The sequence below is a fragment of the Sander lucioperca genome, chromosome 16 (genome assembly GCF_008315115.2).
Source record: "Sander lucioperca isolate FBNREF2018 chromosome 16, SLUC_FBN_1.2, whole genome shotgun sequence".
Classification (NCBI taxonomy): domain Eukaryota; kingdom Metazoa; phylum Chordata; class Actinopteri; order Perciformes; family Percidae; genus Sander; species Sander lucioperca.
In genome coordinates this window covers 3,363,400-3,384,921 of record NC_050188.1, presented here as the reverse complement: position 1 = coordinate 3,384,921, position 21,522 = coordinate 3,363,400, and the positions used below count along the sequence as shown (strand labels likewise).

The window sequence follows — 21,522 nt, the reverse complement described above, 5'->3', positions numbered from 1 at the left end:
TTTTACTTCTCGTTGTGGCTGCACTATTAATTTTATTTCTGATGAACATGGAACAGTATGAGATTAAACAAAAATGAGGTTTTCCTATTTAAAGCCCTACATGCAGAATGGATATAATCTTGGTATATTATGTATGTTAGATATAGTACCTCATCTATCTTTCATGGTGTTGCATATTTTTATCCTGCAGCGGCTTATATTCAATAAGAGCATTCAGCTCAAGCGTAAGAGCTTGGATACATTGTGTCCCGATGATAAACAGAGATGACAGATAGTCATTTGAAAAGCCGAAAATCCTGGCGATAAGATCATGTGGGCTTCATCTCAGCCTCCAGAGATTTGATATTTGGCTTCCTAAAGGTGGAGATGAATGTAGTTTTAAGAAGGAGTTTAGAGATTCTGCAGCCAGCCTTTAGCTTTTTGTCTGCAAAGGGCTCTGCTATTGTATTGTGTTTCTGTGCTGTGCTGGAAGATAAACAGCGGGAAAACAGCGAGTCAAACAGGGAGTCATAGCAATGTATCACACACACCATACTCTGCATCAACAAACACACACAGAGCCTTTGGGAGCCACTGAGAGAGTTTGCCCTGCACCAAAAAATGAATTTCTCTGAAATTAGTTTTTTTTTTCTGCTGTATTCTGGTGATATTGTTAGCATAGGGCACACACAGAGAACTGGAGAGTAAATTCTACTTCCTGTAATACGATTATTTGACTCCGCGAACAAGTCGGAGGCCGTGTGTTCAATATTTGCAGAGGTTTGACAATATGACAATCTAATTTGCAAAGAGTGACAGACTGCAGTTCCAGCTTGTAATCAGTAAACAGAGAGGAAGAAAGACCAGTGTTTTGGATCACAAACACACACACACACACACAAATAAAAAGCAACATTGATAAGCAACGAAGCAACTCCGCACACTCAGGCTACAGCCTTACTTGCTCTCAAATAACCATTAGTCTATGGTGGCTAATGTTAGCTAACGTTAGCAAAGCTTATAGACATTTCTGTGTTCTAGTAGAGCTGCAAAGATTAATCGATTAGTTGTCAACTACTAAAATAATAGCCAACTATTTTGATAATTAATCGGTTCGAGTCAAAATTCTCTGATTCCTGCTTCTTAGATTATTTTTTTCCCAGTTTTTCACTCCTCAATGACAGTAAACTGAATATGAGTTGAGTTGTAGTCAAAACAAGACATTTCAGGACGTCATCTTGGGCTTTGGAAAACTGATCGACACTTTTCACAATTTTCTGACATGTTGAAGATCGAGAAAATACCGCCCCGGAGGTGACATGGAGGAAAAAAAAAAAAATGAAGAAAAAAAAAATAAATAAAAAAAAACGTACTGGGGACAAACGCTAAACTCGAGATCTCAACTTTGTACTTTCTTTCGACTTTTGTGTGTGTGTGTGTGTGTTTGTGTGTGTGTGTGTGCGTGTGGCTTAGTAGCTAGCTAGCGCCAGCTAACCTTAAGAACCTTAGCTAGCTAGTAGCACGACATAATGATTACATCTCCTTGGTTGTCTAAATACATCCATCGTTTATTTTGATAAGCATTACTAATTAATACATTAATGAACATTGTCATTGACTGTTGATATAAATTACTGCAGGCTAACCTTAGTAGCTAGCTACTAGTAGTAGCTAGCTACTAAGGTTATCCGTTTTGTTTGTTGGATTTTCAAACTTGAGATCTCGAGTTTGAAAGTTGAGATCTCGAGTTTAGTGTTTCCCCCAGTGTTTCCCCCAGTTTTTTTTTCATCGTTTTTTTTTTTTTTTTCCTCCATGTCACAAACTCGAGATCTCGCAAAAGTGTCCCAAGTAGGCTACATGATTTTTATTTATTTCTTTCCACTTTGTTTTTTTTCTTTTTTTTCCTTTTTCCTCCATGTCACCTCTGGGGCTCCGTAAGAAAATAATTGACAGATTAAAAAATAATCGTTAGTTGCAGCCCTATTTTCTAGCCACCCAGCCCTGTCTCCTTAAATGTACGTTCCCATAGAACTAAAGTGCATTCTCAATTAAGTTTCGAGGGAAACATATGTTGCCCTGCATTGCGTTTGTTCTTGACGTATCACAAATGTGTTTTTAAATATTTTTTTTAACACAGTGACACTGACTTTCACCCAGGAGACCGCTGTTTGTGTCCTGTGTGAAACCAAACTGTCCTCGTTGACTTATTTTAAGTTACGCAACCACCGTTCTTATTTTAATCAGGACCATGATCTTTTCCTAAATCTAGAACCAAGTTTACTAGTTTTGTTGCCTAAACCTAAACAAGTAGACATGCTTTAATTCACAATGTTAAAACTGCCACCAGTTCACAACGTGCACCTGTCGCCGCTATGACGACGTGTTGAAACAAAATGTAATCCAGAAGAAAATACATTTACAACCAAAATGTAAATGAGCATGCAATTTAGTTGTGTAGAAATGTATGTTTTTAGTAGACAGGGTTGACTCACCTGATGAATGTAAGTCCAATATTTACTGTCCTTCTACCTCTGTTTTGGTCTCCATCAACTCCTTTTTACTGAGCAGCCACTTTCACATACAAGTAGTCATGTAATACATAGTTAATATAAAAAAATATTGATTATAGCTGCTTTAAGACACGGTACACACCTGTAGGGGAAGGTTAAAACTGGAAGAAGGGTAAGGTCTTTAACAAGCAATGTCAATGTCTTATAGCCCTGGCTCAGATCACAGAAGACCTTGAGTTGGTCTCAGCTCACACACAAACACACAACACACAAACACGTCATTTATCTCCCACACACACCTCACCAATGTGCTCTTTCTCCTTTTTTAGCCCAAGCATTAAAATCAATCGGCAGTATGAACGAGGAAAGACATTCTCACGAGTCACATATTAATGAGATGTGCGTGGGAGAAAGAAGAGCGAGAAGAGAGGGAAAGATAGGAAAATGTGTGTGAGTGTGTGTGGATGAGAGAGAAACACCAAGACAAAGACAGATTAGAAAGAGAGCCTTTTTAAAGGGAAACACCAAGAGACCTGCGTGTGGTTAATTAGGCCTGGTATTAATGAAAGCAGAAGGATTAATCTGTCAGAGAAGAGAAGATTTAAGGGAAGGCAGGGTAAGAGAGCAAGAAGAGAACAAGCTCAAAGAGAGAGAGGGCGATGGAGAGGGGAATATGTGTCTTCAGGTATACACTGTAGCATCTATTGTATGTATTACATGGTGTAGTGACAGAATATTAATGGCCTGTCTCTATTCTAATTTGTTTCCTGTGGCCATGCTGCGTGTGTGTGTGTGTGTGTGTGTGTGTGTGTGTGTGTGTGTGTGTGTGTGTGTGTGTGTGTGTGTCAGACACCCTGCTGTCAGCTCCACTCAATGTGACCATCAGAGAGATTGAGGGAAACTCCGCCATTGTCACGTGGGAAATCTTGGAGGGGGACCCCGTCATTGGATTCGCCATCACTCAACAGGTACCTCCATACGTGTCATGTCCTTCATGTGAGTGTGTGTAGAGAGTAAAGGCAAGTGGCAACTTTGGACAAAGTTTAGATCAGAGGTTTTCAAGTAGTTCTGGAGTGGGAGCGGCATGAAGCAAAGAAACTGCATGAGGTGAAAGGGACAGGTGCATGCAGGTCCATCTTAAAACAATGGGTTAGTTAGTTGCTGTAGTTTGGCATGCTGGCATAGCCCGCTCAGCAGTAGCTGTGAAACATAGCACTTGGAAGATATTGAGGTACTTTAAAAGGGCTGTACTCGAAACACTGAAAAAAATTCCATCTGGGCTGGGATTGCCTCCACACGATTCTCACCTCTGACGTGACAAGCATGGATGAAACATGTAGCCGTAATGCTAGCCGTGAGCTAACAACAGCAATGCTGCTACCACTACCTAGCTTATTTCTGCCGCTCTACACTTCGCACTACCCGGGTAGGCCGGGTTGGGCTTATTAACAAATAAATAGCTCCCACTCTAAGTCTAGGGAAGAGCAGTTGTGCTGGAAACATCACCTTATGTAGGTGTAATAAACAAGTGGATATTGGAGCCCTGCCGTCTGCGAGCTATTGATTTATTCATTACATTGCGAACAGGATACGTTAATAGATAAATGTAAACAAATATTAGCTAAAGAATAACAAGGCTTAAGTTGTGGCCCACAACGTAACTCACTGAATTCATGGCAACATCATATTTCTTTCTTACGTCCCCCAAAGTATTATGGGAACTGGAGTTCCAAAATGAAGAATCCATTAATATAAACCTTTTTTCATGTTGCACTGTCAATATTGTTTGACATTACAAAGGCTCAGAATGTCCCATCCAAATAGGGGGTGGGGGGGTGGCAGTGGTCTCAATTGTGTCCAATGCGGGGGGGCCTACATTTTGACTTTGAATACCCCTGCTTTAGATAAAATAGACAGAACAGGCTGAGGAAATGCAAGTTTTCAGAAGTCCAAAAGTTGCAGCTAGCTAGTAGTAGATACACTTTCAGACACTTGTCAAATGTATGTTTTGTCTACGTGCTGTTTAATTAGAATAAGAAATCCCCTAAGGAGATTTACTCTTGATCTAGCAGGAACCATTTGACCTGAGCAAGCAGTCCTAGCTGGATAATAATGTACATTTCAAGCAGAGCATACATATGGCCAGAGAAGCACTCTGATTCTTTAAGCTTAATTACACTGCAGGACAAACCCCTGGAGGCTTTCTTTCAGCTTTTTCCCAACTCTCCCAAGAGAGACATGTTTGCATATCAGCCCTAACCAGTGGGCAGCTTGTTGAAATTTCTCAAGAGGGATCGTCAGCAGAAAATCTGACTGCATCTGATAGAGCATGTATCCAAGCAATTTTCGCTAACAAGTAGACAACTTTAATATTGCCTTGAAGGAGCAGGGTGAAGCTGAACTTGTGACTTTAGTTAAAGTGATGCAGGGTTTTGAGTGGAGATATTGCTACTTTGTGCCAATATTATCTTTTCATGTTGAAGAAATCACAAAAAGTACAGTAAGTTCCTCCAGAATTCTGCTCCTGGCACATTGGAAAAAAACTTCTGAAACATTCAGAATCAAACGCCACTATAATCCGTGGTTACAGAGAATCAGATAGTGGCCTGATGCACCAGTTTAACCCTGACATCTGCTGAGGTGGTGCCAAGAAAGAAAATTTCCATGCAGGAATCAATAAAGTATCACATTACACCCAGTCTCCTGGCCCTGATTGCTCTCCTCTGCCCTTCTGTTCCTCGCTTTTCTGCAGAAGAAGGATGTACGCATGTTGAGGTTCATCCAGGAAGTCAACACCACCACGCGCTCCTGTGCATTGTGGGATCTGGATGAGGACACGGAGTACATCGTTCACGTTCAGAGCATCAGCATGGGAGGCAGCAGCCCCGCCAGTGAGCCGGTCCTCTTCAGAACGCCCAAAGAGTCGGAGAAGATGGCGTCCAAGAGCCCAGGTGAGGGACGATAACACATTATTTTTACTTGGTTATTGAGTAATGCATCTACACAAGATATACACAAACTTGGGCTTAAAATGAATTGTAAGAATACAATTTACAGCACAAACTGTACTCTGGTTTGTTTTTTTCACTTACTGATAGGGACACTGGGGCTTAAGAAGCAATTCTATCTTCACTTACTGTTACTGGAAGCGTTTTCTGAGCTGTAAATGTTGCAAGAGGATCTCGATTCCATGGGGACATAAAATCTGTGCAAAAAGCCTTAAAGTGATGTAATCCTTTGCGGAAATTCATTTTCATTTTTCAAAATCATCAAAAACCCCATAACAATAATAAGCCTGACACTAACAGTGTGAGTTCTACTTCTGCACAGCACATGCGACAAGCATATAAACAGGCAGGCTGATGATTATAATTCGATACATGCAAGAGCACAAAAACAAGTATAAAAGCACGCAGACACAGAAGCAATCATGCATTCACACAGGAGAGTAAACAAACATTCTGCTTCTCTGGTTTTTCCTTCGCTGATACACACAAGTCTACACGCACACATTCACACATACATCTACCCATGCAGGTACATGCATACACAGATTTTTAATAGCTTTTAACCAGAGGCAGCAACCCAGCAGAGTACTGTTTTATTTGTGTTTTGCTTAATCACCACAAAGAAAATGGTTATTTAACAATTTCATAGAAATAAAACACAGAAATTGCTGTCTTTGTGAGAACCCCAACTCCCATTTAAATGTCTCAGTCTAATTCTCAATGCAGAGGCTGCTGTTATCTGGAGCGGCTTGCAGTACCTCCTATTTTATCAAGTCTGACCCAGTTATAGTGCCGAGAGCAGCTGCTTCAGAGGGACACAGATAATGCTAAATGCTCAACGGCGGCAAGTTGATAAGGAAACGGGACATTAGGGAGCAACTTATTCCCTAGAGACACCCCTGTGTGGGGGCTTGTCCAGGTCCCTATGAGTGGGGGGAAGTGATACAAGACATGTAGTCTCTTCTGCAGTGTCTAAACAATGGTCTCTGCAAAATGTTTCTAGTAAATGGCCATTTTTCCTTCCAACTGACCATCCGTCTGTTGCACTATGCAGTTTACAATGATAACGGTGGCCGATTTACCATAAAAATTCTTAGCCAGTTTTTTTTGGTAATCATTTTGTATTGTTCTTTTGCTACAGATATATGCAAGCAAAATACATAAACATAACTAAAGTACAACACGAAAAAAATCTAAATGCAAAAACCCAGTGGCGGCCCAACCTCATCCCATATCGACAGATCTCAATATAATATTTGCGTGACACAAAGATTCAAAATGTGCTGTATCAAAAAGTAGAAATTATTATTACAGCAAGTCCTTGATTTTATCTGCCATCACTTTCCATGCTGAAATAGTACCAGCTCCAGCACTATGTTTTCTATAGCTCCATGTTAATTATATCATTCATATATATATATATATATATATATATATCTTAGGGCTGTAAGTTGTGATTAATCGCAAGATAGTCATAGTTAACTCGCAATTCATCACAAATTAACCACAATTTAATAAATTAAATTAACCCTTTAATGCTCTTATTAACATTAGACAGGACAAATATGCTTGCTTCATGCAAACGTTTATTATTGTTGCAAAAATTCTAAAAATGACAAACACTCTCTAGAATTTTCTCCAGAATCACCTCAAAGGTACTGTGTGCGCAAAAGATATGGGGAAAGCATCATATGGCAAACTCAAGCTAATCAAGCAACAACAGATGGGCACATTGACCTGAATGTAACATTACTTGGTAATACTAACAGTACTACAAGTTTCCCACTTTAAATTTGTAAAGGTTAACTTTATATCCCATTTTCTTAAAGCAGCTCAACACAAAACAACGTACCGTGTGCATTACAGAATGGGGCAGACACATTGTACAAGTCAGATAAATGTAATGATGTAATTCTGTTTAACCTTATGTGGGAAAATAAAGGCTCACAAGCAAGTGGTATTTGAGACTCGACGTACTCCGGTGCGAACTCAATTCACATCGACAGTACATGCACATAACTTTACTATAGCCTTGTCGAGAGAACCACCTATAAGGGCTTTGAAACTAAATTTGCTATTCAAAAGACCCTTTTCTTTATCCATTTCTTCTCAAGGAGGTTTGTTTCTGCTAGCTATCCATAACGTTACTGCTGCATCGCTTCCTGATTTCCCAAACTATGGAGTGGCCCAAGGCCCAAATCACAGAACGCGTTATTATTGTGGTAACTTTGACCACAATAATAATATAGTATACAGTATATTGGCGCTTACCCACTGCTAGTACCAGCTCTACTCTACTCAACTCTACTCGACTCGACTCGACCGCAGTGCCCCGTCCTCTATTTTCCATTGCAGATTTAGTACCGCCTCATGCCTGAGGCGAGCGTGGCTGGTCGTCATAGCGCCGCCGCAGGAAACTGCCATGACCTAACGCGACACACATACACAGAACGTCGAAGGTGTGTTGTTTTTGACTCATTTTGTCATCACACATTTTGTTGGAGGCAGCAAGAAAAACCACCGCTGGCTAAACTGTTTAAAAATGGTGGGTCTGTTCAGGACACCCACGTCTGTCGCTAGCAATGATGACGCAGTGATTAGTGACGATTCTCTCTGACCAATCAGTAGTCTGCAGGTTTTCACGTCACCTTTTGGTATCGCCTCAGCTCACCCGAAACCTCTACAGAGGTGATGCTAAAAAAAAGGACCTGTTAGCAGGTACCAGGGACTTTTTTTCGTAACGGAAAACCAAAAAAGGCGAGTAGAGTCGAGGCGAGTTGAACCCATTGCAACTGTATGTGGCAGTTTACAGCGTAAGCCAGCATCTTCTTGGCAGCAGGGATACCTGTTAACGAGAATAAGGCTATTCAGACATGGTATTTGGAATAAGTAGGTATCATTTAAGAGCAGCACAGTGGGAGAGCTTGAAATTATTTCTTACTACTCTCTGCCAAATTCTTGAAACAAGTAAATTAATTAGAGGTAAAATAAAAAATCTCACAGTTGTGGCTGATGTCTTTAGTTGTGTTACGAAAAATAAGATTTTAACCCTCAATACTAAACAAAAATATTAGCTATTTGATAGCTATACTTTGCACTGTATGTGAGGTTGTGTGACATACAGTAGGTGTTTAAGCGGGACAATTTGTCTTGATGTTAAGGGGCTGAATTGTTTTGTTTGCTCCGACTTTGATGGAAGTTACCAGTGTGCAAAAGGGGTGTGTGTGTGTGTGTGTGTGTGTGTGTGTGTGTGTGTGTGTGTGTGTGTGTGTGTGTGTGTGTGTGTTTATGGAAGAATTCATTAGCTTTCCTGATTAAATCTCCCAGCCATTAATGCTCTCCTCCCCTTCTAAGCAGGTATTAATCAGCCTGACACCATTTAGTATCTGCAGGCGCAATGCAACACAACACACAACTGTCTGTGTTTTCTATCTGCCTGTTTATCTTTCTTTATATCTGCCTATTTCTATCCAATACCAACAAAATATTGCAAAAGTCCTGAATGCACTGAAGTTTTCATAATGGAGTAAAATCTTTGATGACAAGTGTTAAGGTGTAATGTTGGTTATTACGTTATACAAGGAGCTGCAAAGTCTGCAGTTTTGTAAATCAATCTTTACAGCAGTAAAACATTTTAGAGACTCCTTTCTGTCGGAACTGTTTCAACTTTTAATTTATCTAGAGGTGTGGCAGCAGCCTGCTTCCAGTATTCACATACTGTGCAGTAAAGTGTTCCTTTCTTCCCAGCCCAGCTGCAGTAGTCTTTGTCTTCTAAACCAAAGCTTTCAGTTGTGAATAGTTTTAGTCAGAGTATGTACAGTAGGCCACACTAAATGGTGTGTTGGACAAACAAGGACACAAGCCTCTAGTCTATGCTCGCTTCCTGTGATGGCAGCCACCTGCCACTCAAATGGCGTTTTTCCATTACATGGTACCTGCTCGACTCGCCTCGACTCGCCTCGACTCGCCTCGACTCTACTCGTCTCGACTCGCCTCGACTCGCCTCGTCTCGACTCGTCTCGACTCGACTCGCCTCGACTCGCCTCGACTCTACTCGCCTCGACTCGACTCGACTCGCATCGACTCGCCTCGACTCGTCTCGACTCGCCTCGACTCGCCTCGACTCGCCTCGACTCGTCTCGACTCGCCTCGACTCGCCTCGACTCGACTCGCCTCGACTCGCCTCGATTCTACTCGTCTCGACTCGACTCGCCTCGACTCTACTCACCTCGACTCGCCTCGACTCTACTCGTCTCAACTCGCCTCGACTCTACTCGCCTCAACTCGACTCTACTTGCCTCAACTCGACTTGACACACTGTGCGTCCGTTTTCCATTGCAGATTTTAGTACCGCCTCAGCATGGCTGGTCGTATATGCCGGCTCGACGCACACGCCAGCGCACAAATATAAACATCAGGCCACTTGACCAAAAAAGGCGAGTAGAGTCGAGGCGAGTCGAGCAGGTACCATGTAATGGAAAAGCGCCAAAAGTGAAATGCACTTAATTACACAAAAATATGTCTGAATGTAACGGGTGAGTTATAAAATAATTAACCTAACCCTAGCCACGGTGATTGCATATCAATCTCCAGAAGTCTCAACCTCAGCCTCTGCACAGTTCACACCGAAACTGGGTGACTCCTGAATCAACGGCCCTGTTTTAACGATCTAAGGTTAAAAGCAGGTGCGTTTAGGGCGTGTCACTTTTGCTAGTTTGACGGCGGAAAAAAGGGTCCGGGCGCATGGTTCAAAAGGGTTGTACTCAGTGTCTTCATTAATTCATAGGTGTGTTTTGGGCGTAACATGCAATAAACCAATCAGTGTCATCTCCCATTCCCTTCAAAAGCCAGGCGTGTTTGTACCTTGTGATAGTGGATGGCGGATTTGCACCGTAATATTTTTATGTAATATGTTTGTGTGCTGCTGCGCTTCCCTGTGTGTGTGTAACAAGCATAGTGTGTGCGCGCTGTGTATAAGCCTAGACGCATTTTACTAAGTTGCTGTTAAAATAACTATGAAATGGCGCGATCACTTCCCGCTGCCTCAAGATAGCAATACACCAAGAATTCACCTGAAAACACCTCTGTAAGACCAGCACGCCCATGGGCGCAAAGATGGGCGCAGGTGCATTTGCTATTCAAACGACGTGGGCGCTGGACGGGAAATGGACAACTGCGTCGTTCTTAAACTAGCAAAGACACTTGCGTCGGGCTTTGCGCTGCGCTGGGCCGGGTGCAAGATAGGGCCCAACATGTGAACAAGACAACTTTGGAGTATTTGTGAGTCGTATTTGTCGTCTCCCCCCCCCTCCACGTCCTGGATCAGTTCGTCAACAAGGCCACCACGGAGACCCACCCACAGTCGCAGATCTGCTGCTTTCTCCAACCTGAAGGGTCAGTGTACAACCTGAGACGTAGCCATCAACTTACAGCTTCAGGTCATACCCAAGCTTATCTTATTCAGACAACTGTCTATCATAGGTGTCCTCTCACAACAGCAACATGTAATCTGCTAATACTTTCAACTCTATAGGAGTATACCTCCCTTCTGTCAAACCTTGAGGTCTTAGCTTCAGCTCAGAGGGATCACCATGGCAACAAGAGACCTGAGAGCAAGCCTGACCACAGAAGCACCATCTTCCTCAACTCATCGAGACAACTCAATTTGAAACCCCATCCTTTGTACTTTCCATATTAGACAAATCAGCATCCACTACACTACACTATGTCAATGTGACTTTGAATGAGGAAGAGAACATGGAAGTTTGGAATGGAAAATTACATATTATATATTATTTTACTGCAAAATGGCATTAAGATTAAGATTTTATTGGCTGTGGCCATTCCATAAACTTCAGCACTAAGCTGTAAAATATAGTAAAATAGCTAGTAAAATGATGCTATATATACTGTATTATAATTTCAAGGCGAACCCCCTTCAACTAGTGGGTTCTGGAGACCCCCGTTGAGATGCAAGTAAAGACATCTAAGTGACAGTGATGTCTTGATGCCATTCATGCAACCCCTTTGATATCATGCTATCGTGCTATGCCATGGAAATCAACCAGTTTGACCACAGAAACACAGAAATGTGTGGTAGCACCAGGCCGGCTGTTGGCAACAGAGAGTGGGAGGTTGTGGTCCAGACTGTGTTCAAACCTTTAACCTTGTTTCCTGTCAGCAGAGAATCACAGTGAGGAATGGGGTTTGGATCCAGCTCTCTCTGTCTCTGTAGACCTCGGCTCTCACTTAACTTTAATTACACTGACCACAGTGGAAAATTTACACCAGGCTGCCTCTCTGCTCTCCTATCGCCGTGCTTTATTCTTTTATCTTTCCCCGCAGAGTTTCAGAGTGATGGGCAATTTCACATTTTCTCTCTGGGACAATTAACCACAGTGTCCTCAGTGGCACTTTGTTGACTCTGTGTGTGTGTGTGTGTGTGTGTGTGTGTGTGTGTGTGTGTGTGTGTGTGTGTGTGTGTGCGTGCGTGCGTGCGTGCGTGCGTGCGTGCGTGTGTGTGCTCTCTCTCCAGACGAGGTGACGATGGAGGAGTTTGGTCAGGATGCTCAGCTGAGAGCTGGAGAACTCATCATCATTGTAGTGGTGCTCGTCATGTGGGCAGGTAATGTTCCTCTTCAGCAAATGTATCACTGCAGACCTTATAGCAATCCACTGTCTTTGGGGCAAAAAAGCTCTCTGACTGAGGCTCTATTAAAGACCCTGACACGCCAACCCGATAACCGGCCGTCGGACAGTCTGGCGAGGTCAGTGACTCCAGTCTGTTCGGTGTGAGTTCTAGCCCTTGACTAGCGAATCAGTGCACTTATGTTAGCGTGACGAACGGCTCTCAAAATCTGACGAAAATCTTTCAAACTGACCTTTGTCGATCTGAAATGAAGACAGATTCAGCAACTGCATGGCCTATTTCTCGCTTAAAATGTTTTCAGAAACACGTTTTTGATTGTATTCTCAATGAGCCGCCATTATCATAGACAGTATATAATGGACCAACAGATCCCGTTGCTCTGGACGGAGACCATTGAAGTATATTAGAAGCACTTTTCCGGTGAGCGCTGAGCGTTACTGCGCAGCCTCCAACTGAGAGAGATGACGTAAATGTGACGTGAGCAACCTGTCTGAAAGTTGTAAGTCTTCTGGTAGCTGTGCCAAGAGAAATCTCAATCATTCCCAATCTTGCAGAGATGGAGAGCGTAGGTATATGTAAGGAGATAACATGGACACAGGCTAATTATTGCTAACTAAAATGCTAGTTAACATTAGTAATTAAACTTAAACAGCTAATGTAAGTCAAAACTACCTGCGAGCTTCTCCTGTACTATACGGTAATTCCTCTACTGTGTGACAGTAAGTCGCGTGGTTATGACACAATCGTTAGCCTATTTTTACAAAAACGTCTGCTACGGAGCCATAACGTGAGATACAAGGTAATGGAGCCTTTTATACATTGTCATGTTTCTTTAGAAATAAACAATGGACAAATAGAGTCTTTAAACGCTTCAGATGTAAAGTTATTTGCTGTCAAAGTGACGTCAAAATGAATGGCAGTCAATGGAATGCTAACGTCGGGGGATCGTTTGGTAGCATCAAAATGGCGCCATAGGAGGTTTGAGTTCTGAAGCGAAGCTTACCCCCTTGGCCATTCTGCTCGGTTGAAAAATCAGGGAGCAGCCAGACCCACGTGACACGTTCGTCCAATCAGCTGCCGGTTTTCATTTTTTGGGCGACAATACAGATTAGCGCCGCCTGCTGTTATGGAGACGTATTACGTCTCGCGCACGCACAGAACGTACACTCAAGTCGGTGTCACTTTGATGTGTTCCGAGGCACTTTTTTGACCAACTTGGGGAGAATGATCAGTCCGACTGCCTTTCCTCCTGATAGTTGGCTGTCGGGTTGGTGTGTCAGGGCCTTAAGAGACAAACACACTGGTAGTGGTGTCATCTGTCTCTGATGACCATGTTGTCTGAAGACTATGTAGTGCTTTTGGGATGATGAAAACATTCAGGTTTAAATCATGTATTTCTATCCAGATATGCTTGTCAACACAGACAGAAATGTGTTATAGCGGGAAAAAGTGTCCTGACTAATATTAAGTTTGTTTTTGAGTTATCTGTTTTGATTGTTCAAAAATCTTAGTTTGAGATTTCCCACTACAAGACTTTTGCCCTGATTTGTCACTCGGCAACGGTTTTTGGAGCTTGCCGACAAAAGCCCCAGATGGGAGTCAAATCGCGTTTAGCATGCGTATAGCATGTGTGAACCGTTCAAAACCCTTACAGACACATTCTAGATATTTAGCCGGCTTCCTCCTCTGGAGACTACGAATGTCTGTACAAAAGTGTTGAAGTATTTAAGTGGTAGACCCAGAGCCATGCTGCTAGCGGGCTAAATAACAACATAAAGCAAACTTAGGTATGTATCTATGGGTTGCATTGTATTTACATTGATGTGCTAGCTTAGTTAGACCATCTGAAAATGCTCAGTCAGTCAGTAAAGTCAAGTCAGCATTTAAAATGCCTGGTTTACATGTTTTTCAAACTATTAGACTGTGGCTGCTGCTTATTTAAGCCTCCCAGTCATATGCTCTGTGTTGCAGTTATGCTTTTGTACATCTCAGCACTATTTTACAGACGCACACAGCCATAAATATTCCTTCCTAACCCACTTCCCCAGGTGAAATGAGATATAAATATGGCCCAAATACTGTATATGGCAGATACAATAACAGCAAGCGGCCTGGATCTCCCTTTGCCAATTACCAGTGAGAGGACGAGATTCAAAGAGAGAGAGGGATGGAAAATAGTGAAAACTAAGCAATCAAGTCTTGAGAAGAGGAAAAAGGAAGGCAGGATGGTGAAGTGGTGAATTGTATTCTTCAGCTTTTAATTGGGCATGTGGAGCATGCTGGGGGACATCACAGTGAGATATTCCATCTTGGTTTTTGGTAATGCAGTGATCAGACGAACATAGGCTGACATAAGCAGCCAACAGCCAAGACTGTAGACTGTTGGGGCCAGATTCCTCCTGCCTCCACACGCTCCTCCGCCGCCATGAATTATTCTCTTTCTTCTTTTGTCGTGCTTGTTCTCTATCTCTCTCCACATCCATCTCTCCTCTGCCATGTTTTTTATCTTTTTGACTGAAGGCAGGTCTCACATGGCTATCTTGACGTCAAGTTCATATCTCCGTCTGTACGGTTCACCGTATCCATGTCTGTTTCTCGCTACAGTTTGGTCTGCTTAATTTTCATTAAAATAACCCCACATCATCACATACCCTTCACCATACCTAGAGATTGGCATGGTTTTATTTCAGTTTGCCTAATAGCCGGTTTGATTTGCATTGAAAGATGCTCTTATGGAAAGTACCCCATGCCAATCTCTAGGTATGGTGAACGGTATGTGATGATGTGGGGCTATTTTAATTCCAAAGACCAAGGGAACTTTATCAGGATGCATAGTATCCTGGATCCATGAAATAACTGGCCTTTAAAAATCAATATCTGCCTGCCTCTATGGGAATTTAACATAGGGGTGTACTTACTTATGTCCCCTGTATTTTAAGGAAGAACATTTATTTATTTACGATACATTATTCATTCACAAAGAAAATTGGTGTCCTTAAAGACTGAATTTTTCCTCATTTTTTTAATGAAGGCATTAAGATCAATTTCCAAAAGAAGATTTTTTAATTCCTCTTTTTAGTCATCTTTAGCATGGGTGTATTCACTTATGCTTAGCACTGTATATAGAGGTTTACTCCTCAACACAGCGGCCGCGGGTTTGACTCCGACCTGCGGCCCTTTGCTGCATGTCATTCCCCCTCTCTCTCCCCTTTCATGTCTTCATCTGTCCTGTGGAAATAAAGGCCTAAAAATGCCCAAAAAAATAATCTTTTAAAAAAAAGAAAGTGGTATCGATCTTCTCATCTAACTATAATTGAACAAGCCTGTTTCGTATGTCAAACTATTCCTTTAACTTAGTTCAAATTCAAATGATAGTCTTTGGCTAGACTTTAAAATTACGACATTAAATTGTCTAGCAATAAAAAAATCTAATAGCATCTTAAACCAACCCCGACATTATGTGACATGACACAGGTATTCATCCCCGATTTGAAATGTCCTCAATCAAAACACTAAAACCCCTAAAAGCTCCAGGATTGCTGCTCCAATAGCACCTTAACCTCTAAACTCACCATGGAGAAGAGCAACATAAACCAAAGGAAAAAGGGATTATTCTAACGAATAACTATCATGTCCATTTGTCTCCTAGGGGTGATTGTCCTGTTTTGTCGTCAGTATGACATCATCAAAGACAACGAGCCCAACAACAACAAGGACAAAGCCAAGAACTCCTCAGAGTGCAGTACTCCAGAGCACCCACAGGGGGGGCTACTGCGCAGCAACGTCTAAGACCAGCCCTGCATAGCCTTGTGCAATAACCAACTCCTCGAACCTCAGGACAGGTGAGAAACAGGATATCTTTATTGTCTTATGTAATACCTTATATAAATACTTTGTGTTCTATATATGTATTTCTAGAAGCCCGTCCTCACCTAGAAAACGACCGTATGGGTTGACCCAAAATTACATTTCTTGTTAGGCAGCGACCTCTCGTAGCTGTTGTTATTATCGCGAGAGCAAACGAGGAAGGGAAAGGATCAAATATAGGAGCACCAAAATTCTGCGTAAGGAGTTAGGATGGGGTGGTGGATGGGTCAAACTAACACAGGAACTCACTCAGGAGACGGAAGTTTGTGTCTCCTGAGTGAAACCAAAAGTCATTTTAAAAGTTTTACAGATATTAGTCATTACACTACATCCTCATTTTAGTAATTTTAGTAATCGACTCGTTTTAAAGGTGCACTATGAGTTCCTGCATGGGTTCAGCGCGATTTCATTAGTAGGCATCTCTCCTTGATCCGCTAGCTGCCTGCCCCCTGAATACACTGGGAAAAAGCCCGGTCTCGGGAGACAACACAGGGGTCGTAAACATCAAACAAACACTAGAGGCACAGGCTGTGCACCAAAATACAACAAACCACTCCAGCTAATCACCGACAAGATGGTTGGGGGAGGGGGTGGGGGTTAGTGACAGTTAGTCAGTTAGTCATGACAGTTACGGAAACATGGGGGGAGGGGCGAGCTTGCTCTGTTTTGTTTTGGTATTTACTTTACATCAACAGAAGTGACGTCATGCAGGAACTCATAGTGCACCTTTAAGCCAATCCCTGATGTTTTACTAAACCTAAGTATTTTTGTTGCATAAACTTAACTAGTTTTGTTTTACGTTTACTACGTGTTTAAAACTGCACCCGTTCATATGATTACAGTCACATGATTAAACCACCACCCTGCAGCAGTAAATAAATCGGTCGTAAGTGTCATTATGGGAGTCTAAGGAAATCAACCTATAATGTCGTTTAGGTCTGAGGATGTGTTGATTTCAGGGCTTTTTTCCTTTGCTTCCTGTGCTTCTACAACAACCTATATTGCGAACATGAACTAAGTTTCTCTAACTGTACGTACACACCGCCGCCGACTTAAGCTGCAAAGAAGCTCTAGCCGCCCTGTCAAGGACGCTTGTCAAAAAGTACAGGGAAGCTGTTTGACGCTTTGGCCGCTCTGACGTAGTAGCATTCTATGTTCGATCACGGAAAAAGCACAAGCAGCCACTGCACGGCCAATACATTGACACTAGAAACCTTTTATAAATTACATATATAATGACAGAATTTGTATTGGTTGTTGGTCGCAGCGGTGTCTGTTAGCAGTTAATTCGCTCATTAGCCGCTGAACCGCAGCAGCATGCAGGCAGAGCGAGCAGCCGCCAGCTGTTGTTGATCCGTGCAGGACTTCACCGTGAGCGTGTTTAGAGACGATGTGACCAGCAGGTAACGTTAACTGGTCCCTATACGCAAATATCATAAATGATAGGGAACCCAGCAACGGCGATGATGAGCTTTTCCTCCTTTTTCTCAGAACTAATGTTTTTGTAGGAACGAAAGTTTCCATCGTATGTTTCTCCGGAATCAGCCAACGCGAAGGACGTCTATATTCCGATTGGTTGCTGGCATTTGCCGCTGCTTGCCGCTGATCCGCGTCATAGCTCATTACCATAAAGTTGACCTACTTTCAACTTTCTGCTTGGTGCTGTGGTCGCTCAAAACGCCCAAAACACGACGCCGACAGATTTGCCGCTTCTTGCAGCTGAGAGAAGCCAGCTTCCATTGAAAATGAATGACTTCCGGTAACTTAGAAGGTCAAGTCGGCGGCGGTGTGTACGTACAGTAAGGCACCATCTCTTTATTAATTAACGGTTTTCTCCCTGATGCCCCTGATATTTTTATTTTTATTTTGGGCAAGTAAATTAGCTATGTACAGCTGATCCAATCTGCTAACTACAGTCATTTCCGCTGGCAGAATTGGAGTTCCTCGTCTGGAGATGAGTAGCCTGCTTTTGTCTCTCTGTCTGAAATCAAGAAACCATTGTTTCAAAAATGTATAAGAATGTTCAGTGATAAATCTGCCACCATTATCATTGTATACTGCAGTTTCTGCAGTGCTAAAATAGAAAGCTTAACAGGTGTGTTAACAGGGATGGGATTTAGCTCACGGTCAATTAGAAATAAGAAAAACATAAGTTTTGCAAATAACACAAAACAAACACTATAGCTGCTTTCCGACCAAGTAGTTACAGGAACGTAGTTATAGGAAAAGTCCACTTCTAAACAGATCTACTAACTACTCTCCCCCAAAACTGTTTTTCCCATTTGCATTCGCACTGGCCAAGTAGGGACTGGTAGGAGGGGTAAGAGAGTGACGCAAGCACGGCAACAGTTTTTATAGCGTTAAAATCAGAAAACAAATACACCAAAAAAGTTTGAACTAAATATTAAATCTAATGTATATAGCATATTTGTCATAATTTAAACAAGTCTCCCGAAGAGAAACGGGTATCTCTCTCTCCTCCACCTCTGCCTGCTGCGCTGTGGACGTGTGTGTGTGTGTGTGTGTGTGTGTGTGTGTGTGTGTGTGTGTGTGTGTGTGTGTGTGTGTGTGTGTGTGTGTGTGTGTGTGTGTGTGTGTGTGTGTGTGTGTGTGTGTGACGGCCAGCCAGCGAGGTATAGTTTAACTCCGAAAAGACAGTTAACCACAGGTTCCCGTTAATCTTATGATGGACATGTGTTGTGATATTTAAACAAACGAACCGTCAACGGCGAAATAAAAGCCTCTTATTTACGAGAGCGGTCTGAGAGATCTCCAGCTTACAGCGGGGTCTCTGAGCATGAGTGGCTGAGCAACAAGCTAGAGGGCGGGGCAGGCGCCTGCTGGCTGTCGCCTCACTTCATGGAGCTTCTCAACTCTGAAAACTTTGAAGCAAATTGTCAATTCGGCATCAATTTTCGCAAGACTGCCTATATTCGAAATCTAAACAGTTAATTTCTCACCTAAAACGTCGTCAGAAGTGAATTTAGTGATGAATCAGATGGCGAAAATTGTCACGTTGTTGGTCTGTCTGTACCGGAAACCCGACCCTCGTTGAAAAGGGAACAGCGAAAAGACCCTGCCCTGAAGTAGGAGCTGAAAGAGTTACAGGAACTGCGGCCAGAGAAACTTAAAAATCCCCAAATTGGTCCAGTCGGAACACGAGAAAAAAAGGGTTCTAGGAATTGTATGTTCTAGGAACTGCAAAAATCCCTCCGGTCGGAAAGCGGCTTATAATGACTACTTTTGTTTCCTGCCTTACAATATAAGAACTCATGTCCTTTGTCTCTCATCAAGTTCAGTAAATTTGTTTCCTCCAGAGCCTGAGACCAACAGAAAGCCATTCTCAGACACCATTGTACTGAAGAACCGATAAACCAGTACAGGAACTCTTCTCTACACAATGAAGAACTCTTCAAAAACAATGGACACAAATCTGAACTTGCATAATCAATGGCTGCAACCAGGAAACAGAAGAGGACAAACCTACTTTTACCTTTGTTGTGACCAAAACTGGACTGTAGCCAATGAGCGGACAGCCAAATAATACACAAGACACAAAATGTCTGTCAGTCAAAGCATGGGAGGGGACGTCATATCCTCTTGACAAGAACTGCTTGATTCATACGTTCTGGTTACTCTTCATCAGTAGCATCGAATCCCAAGAGCGGATCATCAGACTTCTTTTTTTTTTCCAACTTCAGGTTTGTATCACTGGTCAGAGAAAGCAGAAATGTAAGTTGCTTCGTAAGAATAGCTGGTCCTTCAGGTCCAGGAATTAGTCAGCACACAACTAAACAAGCTAAGCTCTGTTTTAAACCAAGGACTTTCTCTTTTTCTATCTCTCCATCCACAGTCTCTCCTTTCTGTCTTTATTACTGCCCTTTGTGTAGCAGCTCATCTCTCTCCCTGTCTATCTGTGTCGGTGTCTCTCTAATAAGCACATTGACGTTTGGTGCTCCTCCTATTGTGATTGTTTGAGCCCTCACAATCCCAGTCAGTATCATTTTGTTATTGGGTTAGAAATATTGCACGTTGAGTCTTGTCTCCTGCCTTTCTCTCTTTGTGTCATCAGTTAAATGATGCATCTGTTATTCTCTCCTTTCTGAACTGGAACCTTAAAGCCCTTGTCAGTTCGGGGATAAAATATGACACTTTTCTTTATTTATTTTTTACAGTGCACCATATGTTCCTTATATGAGTTGGATGACAAATAAATACATCCATGATTCAGAAAAAGTTCCAACGATTGACCAGGCAAGCTCTCATCACAGTGGTGTCTCGCTTAAAATCTAAATTTTACAACTTCCAGGTTTGAAAGCCAGAAGTTTACTCATGTGTCAAACTTTGAATAGACTGGCATCGCTGGGAAATGATAATGATGATTTAGGTTCAAATTTAGGTTTATTGTTCATCACTACATATTCAGCACCATATGCTACCTATGGTCTGCAATAGAATGTGCAGGTAATAAGGATGGAGAAATGCAGGGCATCAATCCTAATGAAATGTATACACTGGGCAAATGTATGCTGGATTTCCACTCTGGTTTGGCTGGAGACCAGCTGGGATGCCAGGATGTAAAAGCATATAGATAATCCACTTGGCTGTGTGGATGTTTTGAAATGTAAACCATTTTCTCTCAGACCCCCTCTGAAACTATCATTAACATTCAAGGCTGTAATGGGATAGAGAAAAATCCAGGGGTAAATTTACTAAAGATGCACTGCAGATTTGATCGCCCAAACTGCCAGTACTAGAACTTGCAGACTGGCAGTACAATTAGAACTTGCATGAATATGTACTCTACATGCAGATAGATGACATTCTTATCTTTTCAGTCACTGTGGCCATTGGCATAGGTTTTTGATAACTGTGATAGCATTTGTTTTTGACATTCCATAGAGGAAATCAGTTTAATACATTTAAGGTCAATATTCAATATTTTCCTAAACAATCTCATAAAAAGACAAAATTCAGCAATAAATTGATCCAACTGTAATACCATTTGTTTTCTGTGTAGCAAAAGCCTGATATAATTTATTCCACTGCATCATAGAGATCCATTGTTGTCTAAACACTATTATAAACACATCAATGAACCACATTGTTGCACTCTGTGACACGTTCCTTCATTACAATGAACAAAGCGGCAACTTCCCAGCCTGAAAAGTGAAGCCAATGCGGAAGTGCCTTAAAGTGCTCATATTATGCTCATTTTCAGGTTCATGATTGTATTTAGAGGTTATATCAGAATAGGTTTACATGGTTTCATTTTCAAAAAACACTATATTTTTGTTGTACTACACATTGCTGTAGTTCCTCTTTTCACCCTGTGTGTTGAGCTCTCTGTTTTAGCTACAGAGTGAGGCATCTCACTTCTGGTCCATCTTTGTTGGGAGTCGCACATGCGCAGTAGCTAGGTACTACCCAGTCAGAAGCAGAGTATTAGGGCATGCCATGCTAGCAGCTAGGCGAGCATTATAACGTGTGTTACAAAGTGACGCACGTT

The 21,522-nt window shown here is 42.1% G+C and overlaps 1 protein-coding gene across 4 annotated transcripts in view; it reads left to right on the top strand.

The window, feature by feature from the left end:
• Positions 1-20,482, top strand: part of fndc5b (fibronectin type III domain containing 5b) — a 23,416-nt gene extending 2,934 nt beyond the window's left edge. For 2 of the 4 annotated variants that reach the window (XM_031287221.2, XM_031287220.2), the window contains 5 exons: positions 3,339-3,457; positions 5,242-5,440; positions 12,033-12,122; positions 15,796-15,988; positions 19,331-20,482. In XM_031287221.2, coding sequence (XP_031143081.1) covers positions 3,339-3,457; positions 5,242-5,440; positions 12,033-12,122; positions 15,796-15,935 — 548 coding nt within the window. In that variant the 3' untranslated portion in view covers positions 15,936-15,988; positions 19,331-20,482. Of the gene's footprint in view, positions 1-3,338; positions 3,458-5,241; positions 5,441-12,032; positions 12,123-15,795; positions 15,989-19,307 lie in introns of all 4 variants that reach the window. The other 2 variants (XM_035993282.1, XM_031287222.2) reach the window with 2 other exon arrangements.
• Positions 20,483-21,522: the final 1,040 nt, after the last annotated feature.